Below are 17,687 nucleotides of genomic sequence, written 5' to 3'. Positions count from 1 at the left end.
CCCAAGCGGCGGACCCACAAAAATGACTGCCAAAAAAGGCCCAACTTCATGAAGTCGGACCGTCACTCATCGCGGCGAATTGGCTTCCACAGCGCAACAATGTAACACGATGTGTGCATAACGATGCCCCGCACGAACACACCCACACACACACACACACGCACGCACGTACGGTACGAGAGCGAGCACGTGGTGGGCGCGAGCGTGTGCGCGCGTTACGTCGCCCCGTATACGTATACACGCAGCGCCAGGTCGGCACACCGCGCGATCGGGTCTACCCTGCACGGGAGTAAAGGTTTTACCGATGGCGTACGCCCATACGCATGTAGCATGTAGGCAGAGGTTCCCACACCGCAGGCCATGATTTATTGGCCTGCCACTCGCCAGACCTGCTGTCATCATCGTCCCATGGTTGGTCCATGATACAGCGCGCCGTACCGTATATAACTTCCCTCTATGCACGATCTCTTCGCGTCATATCGGCTCCTTCTTTCCTCGCGCCCCGTTGATACAGGAAGGCCGTTTGCTGCGCCCGCGCCCGCGCCCGCCCCCGCGCCCGCGCCGCACCGTACCTCTCACCGCGCCGCGCCGCGCCGCGCCGGCTCCCCTCTAGTCCACCTTGTTTTACCTTAACCAGCCGATACCCACTGCCGTATGAAGCCGACAATCACCTTCTTTCTCATCGAGAAGATGTTGGCCTGATGTGTGTGGGAGGTGCAAATTTCGCAAACTCGATCTCGATATCGTTATCGCGTTATTATCGTATACCCCGAGATTTACGATCAATCTTACTCTCTTGGAGAAGCAACGTATTTATGAAGATTAAAAGACAATCATAGACAGAAATTAAACAGAGAAGATGAAAGGATTCTCTTGGATAAGTAATGCGTTCGCGAAGATTAAAAGATAAATGTGAAAAGAAATCAAGCTGAGGAGAAACAGGGAAACGTTTATAATTTGAATCCATTGCCAAGGGAAACATGTACATACACATAATTGCGTTTAGAGATGATTTGAAATAATAACGATTAATAAAAAGTTTCTTTTTTAAGTTCCAAGATTAAATAATTGAATTCTTGCAGTCAGTAGATTTAAAAATCAAGAACAGGAGATTGATACAATTGAGCTTGCAGAGTATTTAAGTAAGTACTTAAATAAAAATAAGAAATAATATAAGAACGAAAAAATATAAATAAAAAATATAGAGCAAATAAAGTTATTATAGTAAAACTATTATAAACACATTGCAATGAAAGAGAATATTGCAAGATAGTGTCGTATTCCAGATAATCAAGATAGAACGAGATAAATTTGTTCATATTGTGCGAAGGCACTACATATTAATAATAGAAGATGCATTGTTTTCATTAACATTTCTCGTAAAATTGCGGATCGGGTCAGGTAAGAACGTAAGGGTTAACAGGCTTACTACGCGAGATCATCGGATCGGCGAGAAAGATGAGGGGCAGGGAGAAAGAGGGGTTTCTATCAGAACACTGGTGGCGAACGCGGGAGTCCGATTAAGAACCGAGAGGGGTTACTTCGTTTCGTCGGCTGCCGGCGTGGTTTCCTAGACGGCGGCGGCAGCGGCGGTGGCGGCGGTGGCGGCGACGGCAGTTCGCTCGCTCGTTCGGCACAGTCGAACTCCTTCGCCACTGAACGACGGACGTCGTCGTCGCCGTCATCGTCTTCATTATTCACAAGAGAGACCGGGGGACCATCTCTTGACGCGATCATCATGTCGTGCATCACGATCGGTGTCTTGATGATACTCGCGTCGATCGCACGCAGTTGCGCCGGTTGCCCGTTCTGCGCCAGGCAGCAACTGCAGCAGTTGCAGCAGCGTACACAGCCGCAACAGCAGCAACAATTTTATCGGACGATCGGCAGCCCGAGACCATTCGGCGCCGACAGACCGACCCGCGTCCAGGAGTTCAACCGAACCGGCGTGCTGCACCCCGAATATCAGATACCGGCGACTATCAGGCCCGGTAATGTGTCTCAGTAAGTATTCAGTAAATTATTGCTGTAGTATATACGTAAAAGCTTCTTCTCCCGTGACATCGTCTGATGGGAGATTTAGACCCACGGCGACGAGAAATTCTGATACCGCAGTATGTTGAATTGGCCGCGGTGTCGGTACCTCGTTCGCCACCGTCTAATTATCCGAGAAGGACCACTGGTTTAGTCCGGATAATTATGATACCGCACTGATGCAATTATAACCGCAAAAATGCTCGAGCGATTGTTAGTTTGAATACGACGTGAACTCTATTATAAGATCTGATTATATGTATATATGTATATCATTATAAACCTTTTATATTTCTTTTTTTCTGGAAGGATCAAGTTTATCAAAATTGTGAAAAAAAACTAACTTGGAATTAATTTCTTATCGCTGAAATTTTTTAATATTACTTTAAAAACGATTCATTGACTTTTTTGCGCTCTTTCGTTTCTTAATTTAAAATTCGCTTTATTGACACTTTATGTATTATGTAAAATGTTAAGGGTTAAATATGACAAAAATAATTTTTTTATTCCAATTTTTTACTAAAGAACTATTTCGTATTCCGCATTTTTGCAATTTATTTTATTTGTACATTATTTATAATTTATTATTCCGCTGATTTAATTAACCTTTATAATTCCATTTCAGTCCTTTATATTTACATATGATGTTCGTATAACGATTAATTTTTATTACTTTTACAAGTATATAAAAATTATTGACACTCTCACATAACATTTTAATTCCTTCACTTATCAAGTTATATTAAAAAAGGAAAAGATAGAGATCATTATTTAATCAAATGCTCCTAGTATTTTAAAGAAAAAAAATTTACAAAGTACTTGTACAAGTATGTATTAAGGATTAAGATACATTCAAATTATCAATCGATAATTAGAAATGTCAACGTTTAAAATTGAGAACATTTTGAATTGCTTTGCAATGATTAGACATTTGCAATAAGATCCAGTGCAGCAATCGCATTTCTAAATAAATTCTAATATAGTAAAATTAGCGCGCGCAATTACAACCATGCATGCTGCGTGCGTATACCTTCAATCGGCGGGAAATATTTAAGCAACTGCAGTTTGTGCGTGCGTAAATTGTTTGCTCGATACGCGCAACTTGGAACTACGAACGTTTACAAGAATGTCACGCACCCCGTGCCGCGTTTTGTCAACCACGAGTGGACAATCGTACGTAATTCTGTTCTTATTCGTCTTGTGTAGTGAATACGGCAAGATGTTATGTCGACGCATATGAAAGGCCTTTGGCGTTGCAAAAGTCACGCTGTCAATTGCTATTTCCATCGAAAGTAACTTTTGCAACAAAACTTTAATTTTTTTTTTAAATGAGATTATAGTTACTTTCTACGATAAATTCGCAATTATTATACAATTACTATTAAAAGAGAGAATAATTTATAATAACTACTTTAATTATAACTGATAAATGACATGGATGATGCAATATAGATAGAAAATTGATTGAAGAATAAAGGAATGAATATAACTTGTTAGACTAGTTTAATTTGTTTTCGCTTATTTTAATTTATTACGTTTTACATAATCTCGTATTCATCAAAGTAGGCATACCATATATCTTATATGGCCAGGTAGCTGCTTCAAGTTTCCCGACGATAAGAGAAAACGGAGACTGCGCGCCGCCGTGCCGCGCTGACTGTTGCATACACGATGGAAACGGACGATAAAATTTGGTCGCTCCGTTATTGTCCACGTGCTCCTTTACGCCCTCACAATATGCACCCGGTGTCTAATGGCCCGATCCGTCGCGACGCCACGCGTCATAAAGTCCTTCTATCGGATGGCTTCCGCGAAACTCCGACTGAAGTCGAAGTACAGATTTACACGCTTCTCTCTCGACTTCACAATTTTGCAAAGAACAGATATTTATATGTCTGACTTACAAGAAAAGTCCTTGCAAACTGAGGACGCACTGTTAAAGACGCATTGAAGTGATGTTTTCAATTCGATTTGGTATGTTCGCACTGTTGAAGATCCTTGAATGATACTCACGCAAAAGATGTTTGTTTTTTTTTGTGATTTATACATACAGAATATTGCGGTAAAGTGTAAAATTCTTGAACCAAGATAGAAATTTGAAGAGAACAATGAATGATCAAGGGAAATGATTTTTGTTACAAAACAATTGTAAAATTTCATATTATAATATTTAGTTATAATTTAGATTATATATATATATATATATATGATTATTTATGAGTGTTCACATCGTGTTGGACACTTTTTCCTAAGAATGAAGTAAAGTACTTCTGTTGAATTTCGAGCGCAGCAAGCATTAATAGATGCTACTTCCTCGTGCCTCAGATATCTTCATTCGTGCTACACAGAAGACATGAACACTTCCTATGTCACGTGTCGCGAAATATTGTTAAATGATGTTTATCCATTTGTCTGGAGCAGAAATTTCGAAGTCAATCTCTCTCTCTCTCTCTCTCTCTCTCTCTCTCCCCTCTTCTCTCTTTTTCTCCCTTTCCTCGTTTATATATGAATACACGTACATTTTTAAATATTTTTATGTTTCATACACTTATTTTTTGTCCACTTTAACTTTTTCAATATTTGCGTTTTCTTTTTTTATAACTAGATTTCTTGTACAAGTTTTGCTCTATTAATTGTATTCAATTTTAATGATTGAAAGGATACTTTTTTAGAACGCTTAACAAATCTCTCTCCCCCCCCCTCTCTCTCTCTTTCTCTCTTCTCTTAGTCTCTTTCTTCTATTTATAATTATTACTAAATGATTTTTCTGAAAGTGTTGAAAAAATATTTCAAGTTTCTTTCTCTCATTTTTTAATTTTAATTTTTCTTTCCAATTGCTTATAATTCGAAAAAAATCATTCGTGTCTCTTTTAATCGAGAACTTAAAATTAATAAAATTATCCATCATTCTGCATTTAAAGACTTTTTAAATATAAATTATACTATGACGATAACAAGAAAATTTTAAAATGTATTCTTTCGACTCCACACTGTGTCCCATCATTTTCGCAGAACGCCAATTGCACCTTCCGCAGGAATAGGATCGTTCCCTTCACACATCCACGCGCCGGGATGAAGAGGATGCCACGCGCCGCGTAAAAGCGCCCTATCTCGGTCGCGACTTTCCACGAAACTTGCGGCAGACTCGCGACAAAAGAGAGGGAGAGAACAGACCGTCTAACAGAATCAATTCGGAGTTCTCCTCGCCTCTTCCTTTCTCCTCATTTCTCTCTCTCTCTCTCTCTCTCTCTCTCTCTCTCTCTCTCTCCTTCGTGTTCAGGATGACTTCACGGATGCCGGATTTAGACCACGGGGGTCGTGGCTGCGCGACCCCAGACGCCGCGACGCCGGCATTGTGCCCCGACGCTAATTTTACAATAGCTGTCTCACCGCCAGACGCGAGAAGAGCACGTGTGGCGGCTGCAGCGACGGCGGCATCTCGACGTTCCTTGCGAACGACGACGACGACAACGACAACGACGACGACGACGACGACGACGACGACGACGACGACGACGACGACGACGACGACGACGACGACGACGACGACGACGACGACGACAACGACGACGATGACGACGACGACGACGACGACGACAATGACGACGACGACGACGACGATGATGATGATGATGATGATGATGATGATGATGATGATGATGATGATGATGATAATGATGATGATGATGATGATGATGATGATGATGATGATGATGATGATGATGACGACAACGGCGGCGGCGGCGGCGGTGGTGGCAGTGACGCTCGGAAGCGAACGGGTTAAGCGTGCGTTGTCGACATCGACGCAAAATAAAGGAAAAAAAAGTGCCCCCAACGGTGAGAGGAAGGGCATGAAGAAGAACGGGGGCGGTACAGGATGAGCAGCATCATCGAAGCGTAAAGTTAACCAGTGTAATTTTCGAAAAGAAAGAAATAGAAGGTGACAGGGAAGATAGGGAGGGAAAAAAGAATTGTATCGAACTGATCAACATTGTGTCTAAATATAACGGCGGTGGAATTCAGTGTATACACGTATGCGTGAGTAGCATGTATGTGTATTGCGTGACTACGAAATTGCGGCAATTACCGGGTAATTATTTCAATTACGATATGCAACATCCGCCGTGCGGCACGGTGTTCTTTATCGGATTAACATTGCCGATTTACATCGATTATGATAACGAGGGGCTTACGAAGCGATGCTTATACCGGATTAGATCGGCGGTGATTTTTGCGACAGTGCGCTCGACGACGCGTGAAACGTCATTGAAAATGGAGCGAAATCGTATCAATCGGTAGGAAACGCTATTTTGCATGATCAATGAAAATATTTAATTTGGGATAATCACTGGGATATTTTATACCTCAGTGATGGCGAAAAAATGCCAATTGTAGTAAAATATTTTATATAGATATGTTTTGTATGTTTAACATTTTTTTTCTTTTTTAATAACTATTCTCTAACAATATAGTTTTTAGAATTTTAAAATTCTTAAATATACAATTTTATCAAAAACTCGCACAATGTAATTGAGATTTTCATTTTTTAGAAAAAACTTTCATAAGCTACTCAACATTTCATTTAATATTTTTTTGACTTCTTACTTTTTTCAGAAAATTATGATTAAGTCTATAATATTCTCAAATACTAATATCTAAATCGAAAAATAATCAATAGTACACAATTGTTAATAATAGTGATTTTAATTGGGGTAAAAATACGACATTAATCATTTATGTAAGAAGAAAATCAGGTGACTACTTCCGAGCTACTTAAAAGATATCAAGTATCCTCCGTTATAGATTATAGAAGATTGCGTCTCGTTACACATTTTCGTTCGTTTGCGTACGTTCGATGTGCCGCGAACATCAATATCAAACTGGATGCAGATGAAATTCTTACAGGTTCTATTACCTGAGCCCACGAGAAGGTCCGCCTCTCACGTTACTCGTTAGCCCATGCAGCGGTCCGATATCCTGGACGGTCAGTTATGTAGAACCGCCCGAGAATAATCAAGAAGCAGAAGGTACAAAGTATATGTGAATCTATTAACAACTGACAGATGCGATAAAGCAAGACATTTTACTATTTTGTCAATTTAGATGCTTTAAGTCTTAACAATACTTGTCATTTTATGCAAATATTAAAAAGTTATTTAGTTACAGTCTGTCTCGTGTATATATATTATATATATATATATATATTATCGGCCTTTTTTTTATATCTCTCATATATTTCTATTATAAGGTAAATGTTCCAATAACGGAATGTGCCCAGTGATTGAAAAATCAATAATACATTTGTGTTTATTAAAATATTTGTCTCTAAAACAAGAAAATTACAAGAAAATTATATTTTCATTTATCTTCTTACCATTTTGAATAAAACATTTAAGTGTCTACATTTTCGAATTTTTTAAAATATTGTATTGTATTTACTATAAGCTGTAATTACTATAAGCTGTATGTTTTTCCTGGCTGTTTTTTATGGTTGAAGAAATTGCAAATAAAATAAATTAAAAAAATTTATTTTATTTAAAAGTTTATTAAAAGTTTAATTACTGGTACAACTACAATTGATATATGTAATATATTAATAAAATTTTACTTAAATATTTTTTTGTAGATTTATAAGATAGTATATTTTAATCATCGACATAACAAAGTTTCATACGGATATTAATTCCTCTTTTGTAATGCTTAATAATTAATAATAATATAGGACTGATCATATCTTCTTTTTAATTCAGTTATTAGGATATTTACCTTGTTTACAATGATAATAATATTTGTGACTATTTTAGTGATAAATTATTGAAGATCAATATATAATTTGAAGATTGATAATTTGAAGGCGTATCCGAGAAGAAGAAATATGATATATTTTACAGAACAATATTTGCAATCACCTCGGGTGTGACGAAGGGTAATCGAGGTGTCCCTTAAATTATCCAGTCGCTCGAATAATTTCCGAATTAATTTACCACGTAGCGCAAACGCGATGGCCTGTGAAGACCCTGAAACCGGGATCTCCTCTCTTTATGTACGAGGGCGCGGAGGACCAAAATTTTACGATACCAAAGACGCGAGCCGGTCTTTACTGGTTCGAAATCAAATCCATGGAGCCCGCGAATGTCTCACCTGGCACGGTGCTCCTGTATGCGACTTCCAGCGCCTTGGACCACGTATCGGGCATGTATGCGAATGGAAAAGAGAATCGACATCGCACACTGAGATTTCAACAGCGACGAAGTAAACGGCGGCTGACAATATCCTGGGGCAAGAGGTATCACTATATTTATTTTCGTGTCTTACGTTTCTCTAAATGTATTAGAAAGTAATTTATCTTTTTCATTAAACCAGTGCAGTCAAAGATTTGTAATTCTAGACAGTGACTTGATATGTGTCGCTTTGCATTTATGTCTATTAATTTAACGTCTGTTGCTTTCCTTTTTCTACCTCTTATTAAGGAAAATATATCAAACTCATATCCAATGTTGTTTTTAAACTAATTTGTCATATAATTTGTCGCTGCGTTCGATTTTATATACTCACACGCTATAACCTTCATTCTATCTTTATCGTTCATTATATGCACGAAAAGAACATGAAATAAGACATGCGTGAGCGTTCAAAGCGAACGCACTTATAAGTCCGGCGTGTTATTCGCTTTGTAAAGCCTTGTATTGTAATACTGTGAAAATTAGGAGTGCATTGATTGAATAAGAGTATGTTATTTCATATTCTATTGGTTCTTCCCAGATGAAATGGACGCTAATAAATCAAATAATTATTCAAAGCAAAAGATATTTAAAAAATAATATTTTAAAAGAAAATAAGCTGAAGGATACAATTAAATAAAAATATGAGAACGTAAGGGTATAGATGATAAAAAAATGTGACTAATTAATTACAGAATAAATAGGTTAAATATGTCCGTTTAAATTAAAAGTGTAAACAAAACTTGATTTCGATAATTCTTACAATAATAATGTTTTTAATAATTTAAAATAAAATTAAAATTGAGCCAAAAGCCGGCTTTGTAAAGATTCTTTCTTTTCGCGATATATATAAATTGAAGTGTCAAGTATACGAAATTCGAGATCTTATTCTTATTATCATCACTGCGATATCACGGTAATTTTGTTCTGTAATCGATGTAGTCTGTCATTGCGCTCGATAACGTGAAGCTCATATATTAATTCGTCTATATCAATTTTATCGTTAGAATCGCAATTTCGAGAATGGAATATTTGTTTTTCCAGCCATGTGGATCCTCACCTTTCGAACTACTGTTTAGTTGTCACTTCGGGCACGCAGCCGCACCCATCGACTCTCTGTGCTGCGCAGAACGTTCTGAAAGCTCATCCGAACTCGTCGGCGAGAACCGGCTTGTCCTCAAAGGAGCACCATCATCGGGGCGTTCCGGAAGGTCTGCACTGCGTACGGCAGACCAAGCTGACGCTTCACAGGATGAGATACGACACTATGTACAACTTTACCCTATATGTGGTCGGTCTTCGTTGTTATACGTTAATAAAATCGATCGTTTAGAAAACCGCACATATTATATGCTCAATTAAAAAAAGACGATAGACGATCTTCCGTTTAGTTTTTGCACCGTGTTCGTCTTTACGCGAGAATTACGTACACGGTTTTATAACAGTACGTAAAGATTATTAATTTCCGCAATTCCCTTACGCGATATATGTGTTTATGTTCTCCATAAAGATTTAAGTACAGATTTAGTTGTCACGCTAAATACTTTACGCGCGCGTGGATTGTTTATAATTGTCATTAAATAATCACAGTGATTCGACAGGTAAACACTCGGAACAACGTCTCCAACCGGGTCGCCACCGACGCTATCAAATTCAAGAAAACACCGGAGCTGACTTTGCGAACCGGTCGTTACATCACGGCTAATCTGCGGAAGACCGATGGTTTCGTCAATTTCCGTTATCGTCCGCCGGACAACACCTCAAGTACCTTTCACATACTTCCCTGCGGTGGAGGCATCGTGAAGGCGAAATTAAACGGACAAGGAATACTACGGGTAAAAGTCGTCGAGTGTTTACAGAAAGCGATCGGATACGTCGACCGCAAATTCGCGAAAGAGTCTATTTAACAATTGACGCTGTCGCAAGCGGACTGGCCGTCCTGTCATTAATCGGTTGCTTTTGCAACAGCGTCCATATATACGCGTATAAGTGTGTAAATGTGTCTCGTGTGATCAGCAGGAAAAAGAGGTGGTCGGATATGCCTCATTGCGCGTACCTCCTTTACCTCCCGGTAAGACGTACACTCTGCGTATATCGACTACACCGCAGGAGCTGGTTCGAGTATCCACCATAAAAGTGCTAGCTACGCAGGAGTCGTCCACCATTTATCCGCAAGTATGTCGGACTGTGCAAACTAATATTTCCTTTAGGATAACAACTGTGAATGATTCCGTTATGCTCTATTTTATCTTTCGATACCTTTTCAATGCAGAAGTAATAACGTTCTTTTACTTCAAAAGTAACACAACTCAAAATACATGATTTTAGAGTTATTATTATGAGAATTAAGTGAGCATTATCCTATCAATCATTAAAAGTGAATTAACTTTACTTCATAAAAAATCGTTAAAATTATTACAACTTAAAAAAAAACTTATGATCTTTTGCAAAATGAAAATGACAAAGGTGACATTTGATCGTGTTAAGAAAATATTTTTTTTGTCGGTATTATTTGATTTGTCATTAATTTTCCATCAAAAAAATAAAAAATAATTCTTTCTTTTTTCTAGGAAATTTAATTTTTATTATTAAGTAAGAGAAATTCTGTTATTATTGGCATCAATATTATCAATTGCGCTAGTCAATGTAATATGTGATATTACAACTTTAGTTCTATTTTATGATTTCAAGACTGAAAAAGATTTCGACGCGAGTTTGCAAAATTGGATATGTAATAAATTTATATCGAAAGATTTAAGAACTACTAGTTGTCACTTTTTTTTATTACTTTTTAGTTGTGTCACTTTTAAAGTAAGAGAGTGATATGTTTCTTAAAAATGGAGATAATTTCGTTCAATTATACTTAATATTCACAGCCGCATAAAATTCGATCGCCTTTCTTGGTTATCAAATGAATCTCGAAAATCAGAAACTTGTTCGAAAAACGAATTGGACGTCGCATTTTTTGACACAGATACCATCCAAGAATCCACCGCGAGAGTACCGATCTCTCAGAACATGTCACGAAGTGACGATAGGCGTGGACCCAGCCGGCGACGCAAAGTACTGCATCCTGGTGAAGGAACTGCGGAGTTCGTCGTCCTTAGCAAGTGTTACGACCGTGCCGGATCAGTGCGGACTTCATCGGCGCAGGCGATCCGAGTACACATTCGAGGTTTGCGAGGAGAAACGAAACCCACCGAAGGACCGGGCGCTGCCGTTCACTCTGAAGAGGCTACAACCTGGCAAAGCTTACCTCTTGCAAGTCACAGCGCAGCTGAAGGGCCAGTCCTTGTCCTATCCGCTGCTGGGTGTACGCACACGACGTTCCTGCACCGCGTAATCCGCATGATTCCTATTAAACGAACTATAAGACCGATGAGACGATAGTCTGCGAGAGCACTGTTGGTGACTTTTAGATCTATCTCATCAAATAATGTATACCATAAAAGAAACGTCCACGAGATTTAGAGAATTGGACGTGCATATCATTTATCTTAACAATGACGTGAATTTTATTCAAGTAGAACAAAGAATCATCGTGACATCAAAATGGCGTCAAAATAGCTTCAAAATAATTATTAAGAGTCTTTTCGATTACGATTCATTTTAATGTCATTTTGACGTTATCAGAATCTGTTGTTCTACTTGGGCAGAGATCTATCGAAGTACATACACGCAAACCGTGTCGACGTTAGTATTTTGTATAAAAATTTTGGTGTTTTTAAATTTTACTTAAATAAGTACAAACGACCATTTAAAACGGATTTCGCTCGATAAACATTTTTTCTGTTGTAATATTTTCGCATATGATAATTTTATCTCGCTATTAAGTTTATTTGTCAACCAATCTCGCGGAAGCGCAGATCATTGTAAAAATAATACGTACGACGAGAAGTTACTTCCGGATTTAAGGATTACGTTCAATCGCAGAGGTACAGTCATCTAGTCTAGATTTTATGACACGTTTAACCATACAAATACACACACACACACACACATACGACATCCGCAATAAACGCGGAGTGACCACAAGTACATACATATATTTTGATATTTGTATAACATGTATGTATACATTCTTTATATAGTTGTAAGTTTTTTATACGTACTCCTTTTACCCTCTAAATAAGTACAATGAATATTTTTACCATTTTTACGGCTATCTGTAGTTGTGAATAGAGATAATACTTGAAATTGAGAAAATAAATAAATAAAAATTTAGACAGACAAATAAGCAATTGTTGCTCGCGCGAATCTAGCGTGCGCAACTTTCTCATTTGTAGTAAAAACTATAAGAATCCTTCCTTGTTTTATATGTTGGATTGTACAATAACAAAAATATAATTACTTTTACCATGCTGCAACGAGTTAAGATCAGAGTTCCACTTCAATGAGTCTGCGAAGCCTTTCTCCGGGTGAATTCGGTGGTTCCGCCTTCAGCAATAAGGCTGCTTTAGCGAGATGAACTCGCTTATCCTCGCCAGGACACATTGCGAGTTCTCGCAGGGTGACTGCCGTGTAAAGCGCTAGACGAGCGCCGTACGGATCCAATCGGCTTACCGTGTCCATGATGCGTTTACACAATTCCGACTTTCGTGAATCGGTTGCTGGCAACAGCTGTATCAGAGAGTGACTCACGGATATGCAATGCTGATGACCGGGATGCAGCAATACCGTAAGCCTAAACAATTCGTTGAGTTTTCAAATAATAATAAATTTAATCAATTCTAACAAAATTATTTCCAGATCTGTATCTATCTAAAAATTTAGATAGATTACATATTTGGAAATAATTTTGTTAGAATTGTTAGATCATTAAAATGACTATGTAGAAAACTCAATATTGATGTTGCAAAAAGTTTTGACCTCAATAATTAACTCGAGCGTCTTACATAATTATTTTGATAAATTTCAGATCTACATATATTTAGCTAAATTTTTAGATAATTAAGAAAAACTGTTCTTTCATGTAGCGCAAAAGATACACTGACAAAATTTTTTGTTCAATCTTTTTCTGATATATTTAAAAAAGCTGGAGAAATTTAGCTATAGATATGAAAATAATTTTATTAAATCATCAAAATAATTACGTAAAATGCTTAAACATAATGCTGCAAAAGTTTTGACTTTCTAATAATCTGCTTTTTAATTAACATCCTACATAATTATTTTGATGGTCCAATAAAATTATTTGTTTGATTTGTATCTAACTAATTTTTTTAATATATATTTTTTAGCAAAATCGTTTTTTTCGTATATGGATACGACTTTCTAGTATTTTACACGGTTTAGTCATTTATTATTAATTAACGCGACAGGAATTAATGTTAATGAAAGTCACGAAAGAACTAAACGGAAATATAATATTATACCGTGAAAGAAGTTCGGATAGAGTACACTCAGTTGCTTGCTTCATGACTTCTACGACCTCTTCCTCCAGTCTGTCGATCAGCTCTGCAACCTCCGCGGATGTTATTGTTCCTGGACACGCGTCACAGGACCAGTTGGTATTTGGGTTTAAAGGATCGTTTGGCAACATGAGTCCGTTTTTACAAGGACAATTAAGGGTGCCTAAATGCGTGCCCAATTCTGTGGGATCAGCGCAACGCTTACATCGGCAAGCGAAGTATTTTGTGGTAAGGAGATGCTCCCGCCTGGCTCTAGTGGACCAAAGCGCATGCGTATACATGGTGCTCAAATGTTGCCCTCTGGAAATATCAGTCGTGAAATGCATGATGACAATAATATATATATATATTTTCACAAGATAGCTTTGGTGAAAATTTTTTCTTAGAATTCTTCATATCATGTCTCAAAATCTTCTATATAAATTTTAGAATTTTTTTAGAATTTCTGCATAATAAATAATTCTTATAACTCTCTTCATAAAAAATTTTTTAGATTTTTTATACAAATTGAAACTTTTCAGAAGTGTTAAAAAAGTTTATATTTTTTAAAAAGAATTCTTTATATATTTAAATTTTAAAGATATTTTATTTTATAATTTTAAGAAAATATATATTATGAAATTTTAAATCTTACAAAATCTATCTAAGGTATTTTTTTTAGAAATCTTCATAAACTTAAAGTATAAAAAAATTCTTTTACCAGAGAGATGAATAATTTTTGATGAGATTGATTAATTATAATGTACGTACTTTTTAATAGACGTGACCGCGTATATCGTAATTCGCGGCCTGCCTTTGTCATCGATGCGAAAGCTGTGTCGCGTGTTCGCGATACAGGAATGCTCCAGAAGAGATGCATGTTCGTAAATTGCCACTGAGCCTTCTGGCGGTGCAGTTTCTAATGCATTTACGTCAATCAGGCCACAAATCATCGGTAGAACATCCTTACAATCGGATGCCATCAACAAAAGTGGCCCCAGACGCTGGCTCACACTCGACACTTCGTCGTGAGCCTCCGTGCCGGGTCCTCGCGACTCCACGTGATTTTGCAGATTGGCCAAAGACGTCCATCGACGCGATTTCATGCGCCACAATATCAATAGACGAATTATCAGAAGTACCTCGCATCTGTAGGCATAGCGTGAAATTATTGCGTAAATGAATTTAACGAGAAGCGTCTTTAAAAACATCTTTAGTTTAACTTTCCGCGATATAATTGTGATTCAAGTCGCGATTAATCTATAATATATACGATTAGACATTCGTATTCTTTCTTTTTTTTTAACACTAAAAACCTAAATAATGATTTCTGTCCTTTTCTTTTGTTTAATGACACAACTTTATAAATGCTTTTTAAAGATAAAGTATATATGTAAGAATCAGTTAATTATTTTCATATTGTAAATGTGATGAAAATTAACCCGGGATATGAACGACTCATCGTGTGCAGTAAAGAACACAGAAAATTGTGATTTGTTTTAAGAATTAAGCAAATTTTTTCTCTCAGAATAAGCAAGTTGCTCGTAGGTCGCTTCAATTTGCTCGGAACTATTTTGTTTATACTTTCAATATAATAAAGAAAACGGCTTCCAATTTTACCTTTTTGATTCTCAATTTTAATTGTCACCAAGCAGCTTGATGGCAACACTCAGGCAACAATTGCCTTCACAAACAGATTGTGATAACTTTTATGATTACAAATATACTACAGCATTTCTACTCGTTTTCGCAGACTATATATCGTCTGCATAATGTCTTTACCATAATAGTAGTACTAATAGTTTATTGACGATACCATTGATTAAACATTAGGAATATATTGGGTAAAAAATAATTCAATATAGAGCTAATATTGTATTATCCAGTAAACGAGAATGGATTTAAATAAATTCAAAATTTAATCCCTATTTGAATCTGAATGCGTATTTTAATAACAACCATGGTCTATTTTTACTTCTTTTTAGATTTAATTGAAATCTACGTTTCTTATTCAGAACTTTGAACTTAGCAATATTTATGATAAAGCACTTTATATTCACGATAAAAATGCACTTAAAAAACTGAAATTCTTTTTTATATTGAAAGACATAGAAATATACTTCATGTAATTCATATGAATGAATAAAAATACATTGGAACTGAAAAGGATTCATTTCAACGTTCGCAAATGCGTATTTTTGAAAATTTCAATCCATTTCAATTCATTCTCGTTTACTAAATTGTGCCAATAAATTTTACCGTTAAGAAAATTACTATAATTATCAGTGGCAATACAACATGATGGCAACTGAAGAGAAATTTGCGCGATTATTTCTTTTCTTATATGCTAAGAAAACGCTTGGCTATCTAGGCTACCTCTTTGTTAAATCATCATCTGGCTAATTTAGCTTCGAAGTAGACACTTTACTATCCAATCTGCGCTAGGTGAAGTATCCGATATAATACCTAGGAATAATTCTAGCTCGCGCAAGAAGAGCGCACTCCAGCTGATGCCTCTTCTTATCTGACAATCCCTCGCAATCGGACCTGCACACCGGCCAGCAACATTCACTGCATCTCGCGTCGATGTCGTCGCACCGTTCGCTGCATCCGACGCAGACCCGTTGATTCGTGTGAGTCGATGGTCCCCAGACCAAAGGCGTCTCCGTAAGAATCACGTCTCCCGGTGCTAGATCTCTAGTCGCCAACAAGTGCCGTCCGAGCACAGAGTCGCGACCTATTTCCCAGCCGCTGCACGTGGACCTGTGACGCGGCCAATCTTGAGACTGGTGCGACTTGTCGCAGTAAAACTCGCGTCTGCAGCTGCCGCACTTCAACGTGGCATTTTTGCCGCACACCGGGCATATACCGTATTTCAGGTCACCGTCCATGACTAGTACTTAATCCTTAAGATCATTGCCCAGGTGAATTTAATTATTAAAACTTGACCATTCAAAGCTTCTGAAATCTGATCGATAATTTAATTAATTGAGCTAAGAAGAACAGAAAAGAGAAATGCATTGTACTTTGCGCCATGGAAGTTTTTTCCTCAAGCTTTATGTATTTGATACTTACAGTTTATTAATTCAGGAGTTTTGAGAATGAAGTAATATTAAATGCGCGATCAATATACTGTATTTATTTTATTAAATTTATTCAATTCCCCCCAGCGAAATAATTAGGTCAGACTTCATCGCGAGAACATCGTTCACTGGCCGCTAACTTTATCGTACTGAACAAATCGGCATTTGCGAACGCGGCGGCCACGTTTAATTATAGGTCGGATGGCCATGCTACTATTTTCGTAAAACGAAAGGAACGAAGATTTTTCTACAGTGCGCGTACGACGCACATGGATCGTATGCTAGCAAGAAGGTCAACACATCTAACGAATTTATGGATTTGATACCATTTTATATATGATTAAATCTAAATGTAAAAATATTACCTAAATTACAAGAAATATATACACACGGAAAGAACTATTTTGTTGACATATTAAAAAATTTATATAGGTAGATATAGATATGAAAATGATTTTTTTGGACTATCAAAATAATTTAGGAAATTCAAAGATGAGTAATGCTGCAAAAATTTTGATATTCTGCTAACAACCAACTTGAGTATTCTAAAGAATTATTTTGATAGACAAACAAAATTATTTTTAAATCTGTATGTATTTGAATTTTTAGATGTTTTAGCAAAACATTCTTTTTTGTATAGAAAAGTCTTACATATGACACAGATCATTATTAAGAAAGAGCGTCAAATACAGTTATGAAAACAGTATTTAAAATCTGAAGTTGTGAAGTTCAGAATGCAACTAAGCCTCTGCTGATGAATCTTTGTGATGATTAATAGAGAAAGGTTTAAAGATTAAAATTTTTTTTAGTACAGGGTTCAAGATTCAAGATTTTTTTATTACTTTAGAATTTAGAACTTCACTGTTAAATTCATAATGTCATATTATATTCAATTTGAGTTATTTAATCATTTCTACATCGCCATTGCTCGTACGAACTCAATATGTTAATTTAACTAA

At 36.9% G+C, this 17,687-nt stretch overlaps 2 protein-coding genes across 3 annotated transcripts; one reads left to right on the top strand and one right to left on the bottom strand.

The window, feature by feature from the left end:
* Window positions 1-1,502: 1,502 nt before the first annotated feature.
* nord (neuron derived neurotrophic factor nord) lies at window positions 1,503-12,284 on the top strand. 2 transcript variants are annotated; one of them, XM_087405099.1, is made up of 7 exons: window positions 1,503-2,004; window positions 6,940-7,061; window positions 8,026-8,320; window positions 9,300-9,546; window positions 9,857-10,090; window positions 10,275-10,430; window positions 11,230-12,284. In XM_087405099.1, exons 1-7 carry the CDS (start codon window positions 1,739-1,741, stop codon window positions 11,596-11,598), a joined length of 1,689 nt encoding a protein of 562 aa, XP_087261225.1. In that variant the 5' UTR covers window positions 1,503-1,738; the 3' UTR covers window positions 11,599-12,284. The 2 variants fall into 2 exon arrangements, with proteins under 2 accessions (XP_087261225.1, XP_087261226.1); XM_087405100.1 differs by having other exon boundaries at window positions 1,510-2,004; window positions 10,272-10,430.
* On the bottom strand, window positions 12,282-16,907 carry SmydA-5 (SET and MYND domain containing, arthropod-specific, member 5). The gene is made up of 5 exons (XM_011067963.2): window positions 16,721-16,907; window positions 16,112-16,613; window positions 14,417-14,794; window positions 13,631-13,966; window positions 12,282-12,939 (listed from the first exon to the last, which is right to left on the bottom strand). The coding sequence occupies exons 2-5, from the start codon at window positions 16,534-16,536 to the stop codon at window positions 12,633-12,635; spliced, it is 1,446 nt and encodes a 481-aa protein (XP_011066265.1). The 5' UTR covers window positions 16,537-16,613; window positions 16,721-16,907; the 3' UTR covers window positions 12,282-12,632.
* Window positions 16,908-17,687: the final 780 nt, after the last annotated feature.

Source organism: Acromyrmex echinatior, chromosome 4 (assembly GCF_024713525.1).
Source record: "Acromyrmex echinatior isolate Ae372 chromosome 4, ASM2471352v2, whole genome shotgun sequence".
Lineage (NCBI taxonomy): Eukaryota > Metazoa > Arthropoda > Insecta > Hymenoptera > Formicidae > Acromyrmex > Acromyrmex echinatior.
This window is presented reverse-complemented; position numbering and strand designations above follow the sequence as displayed.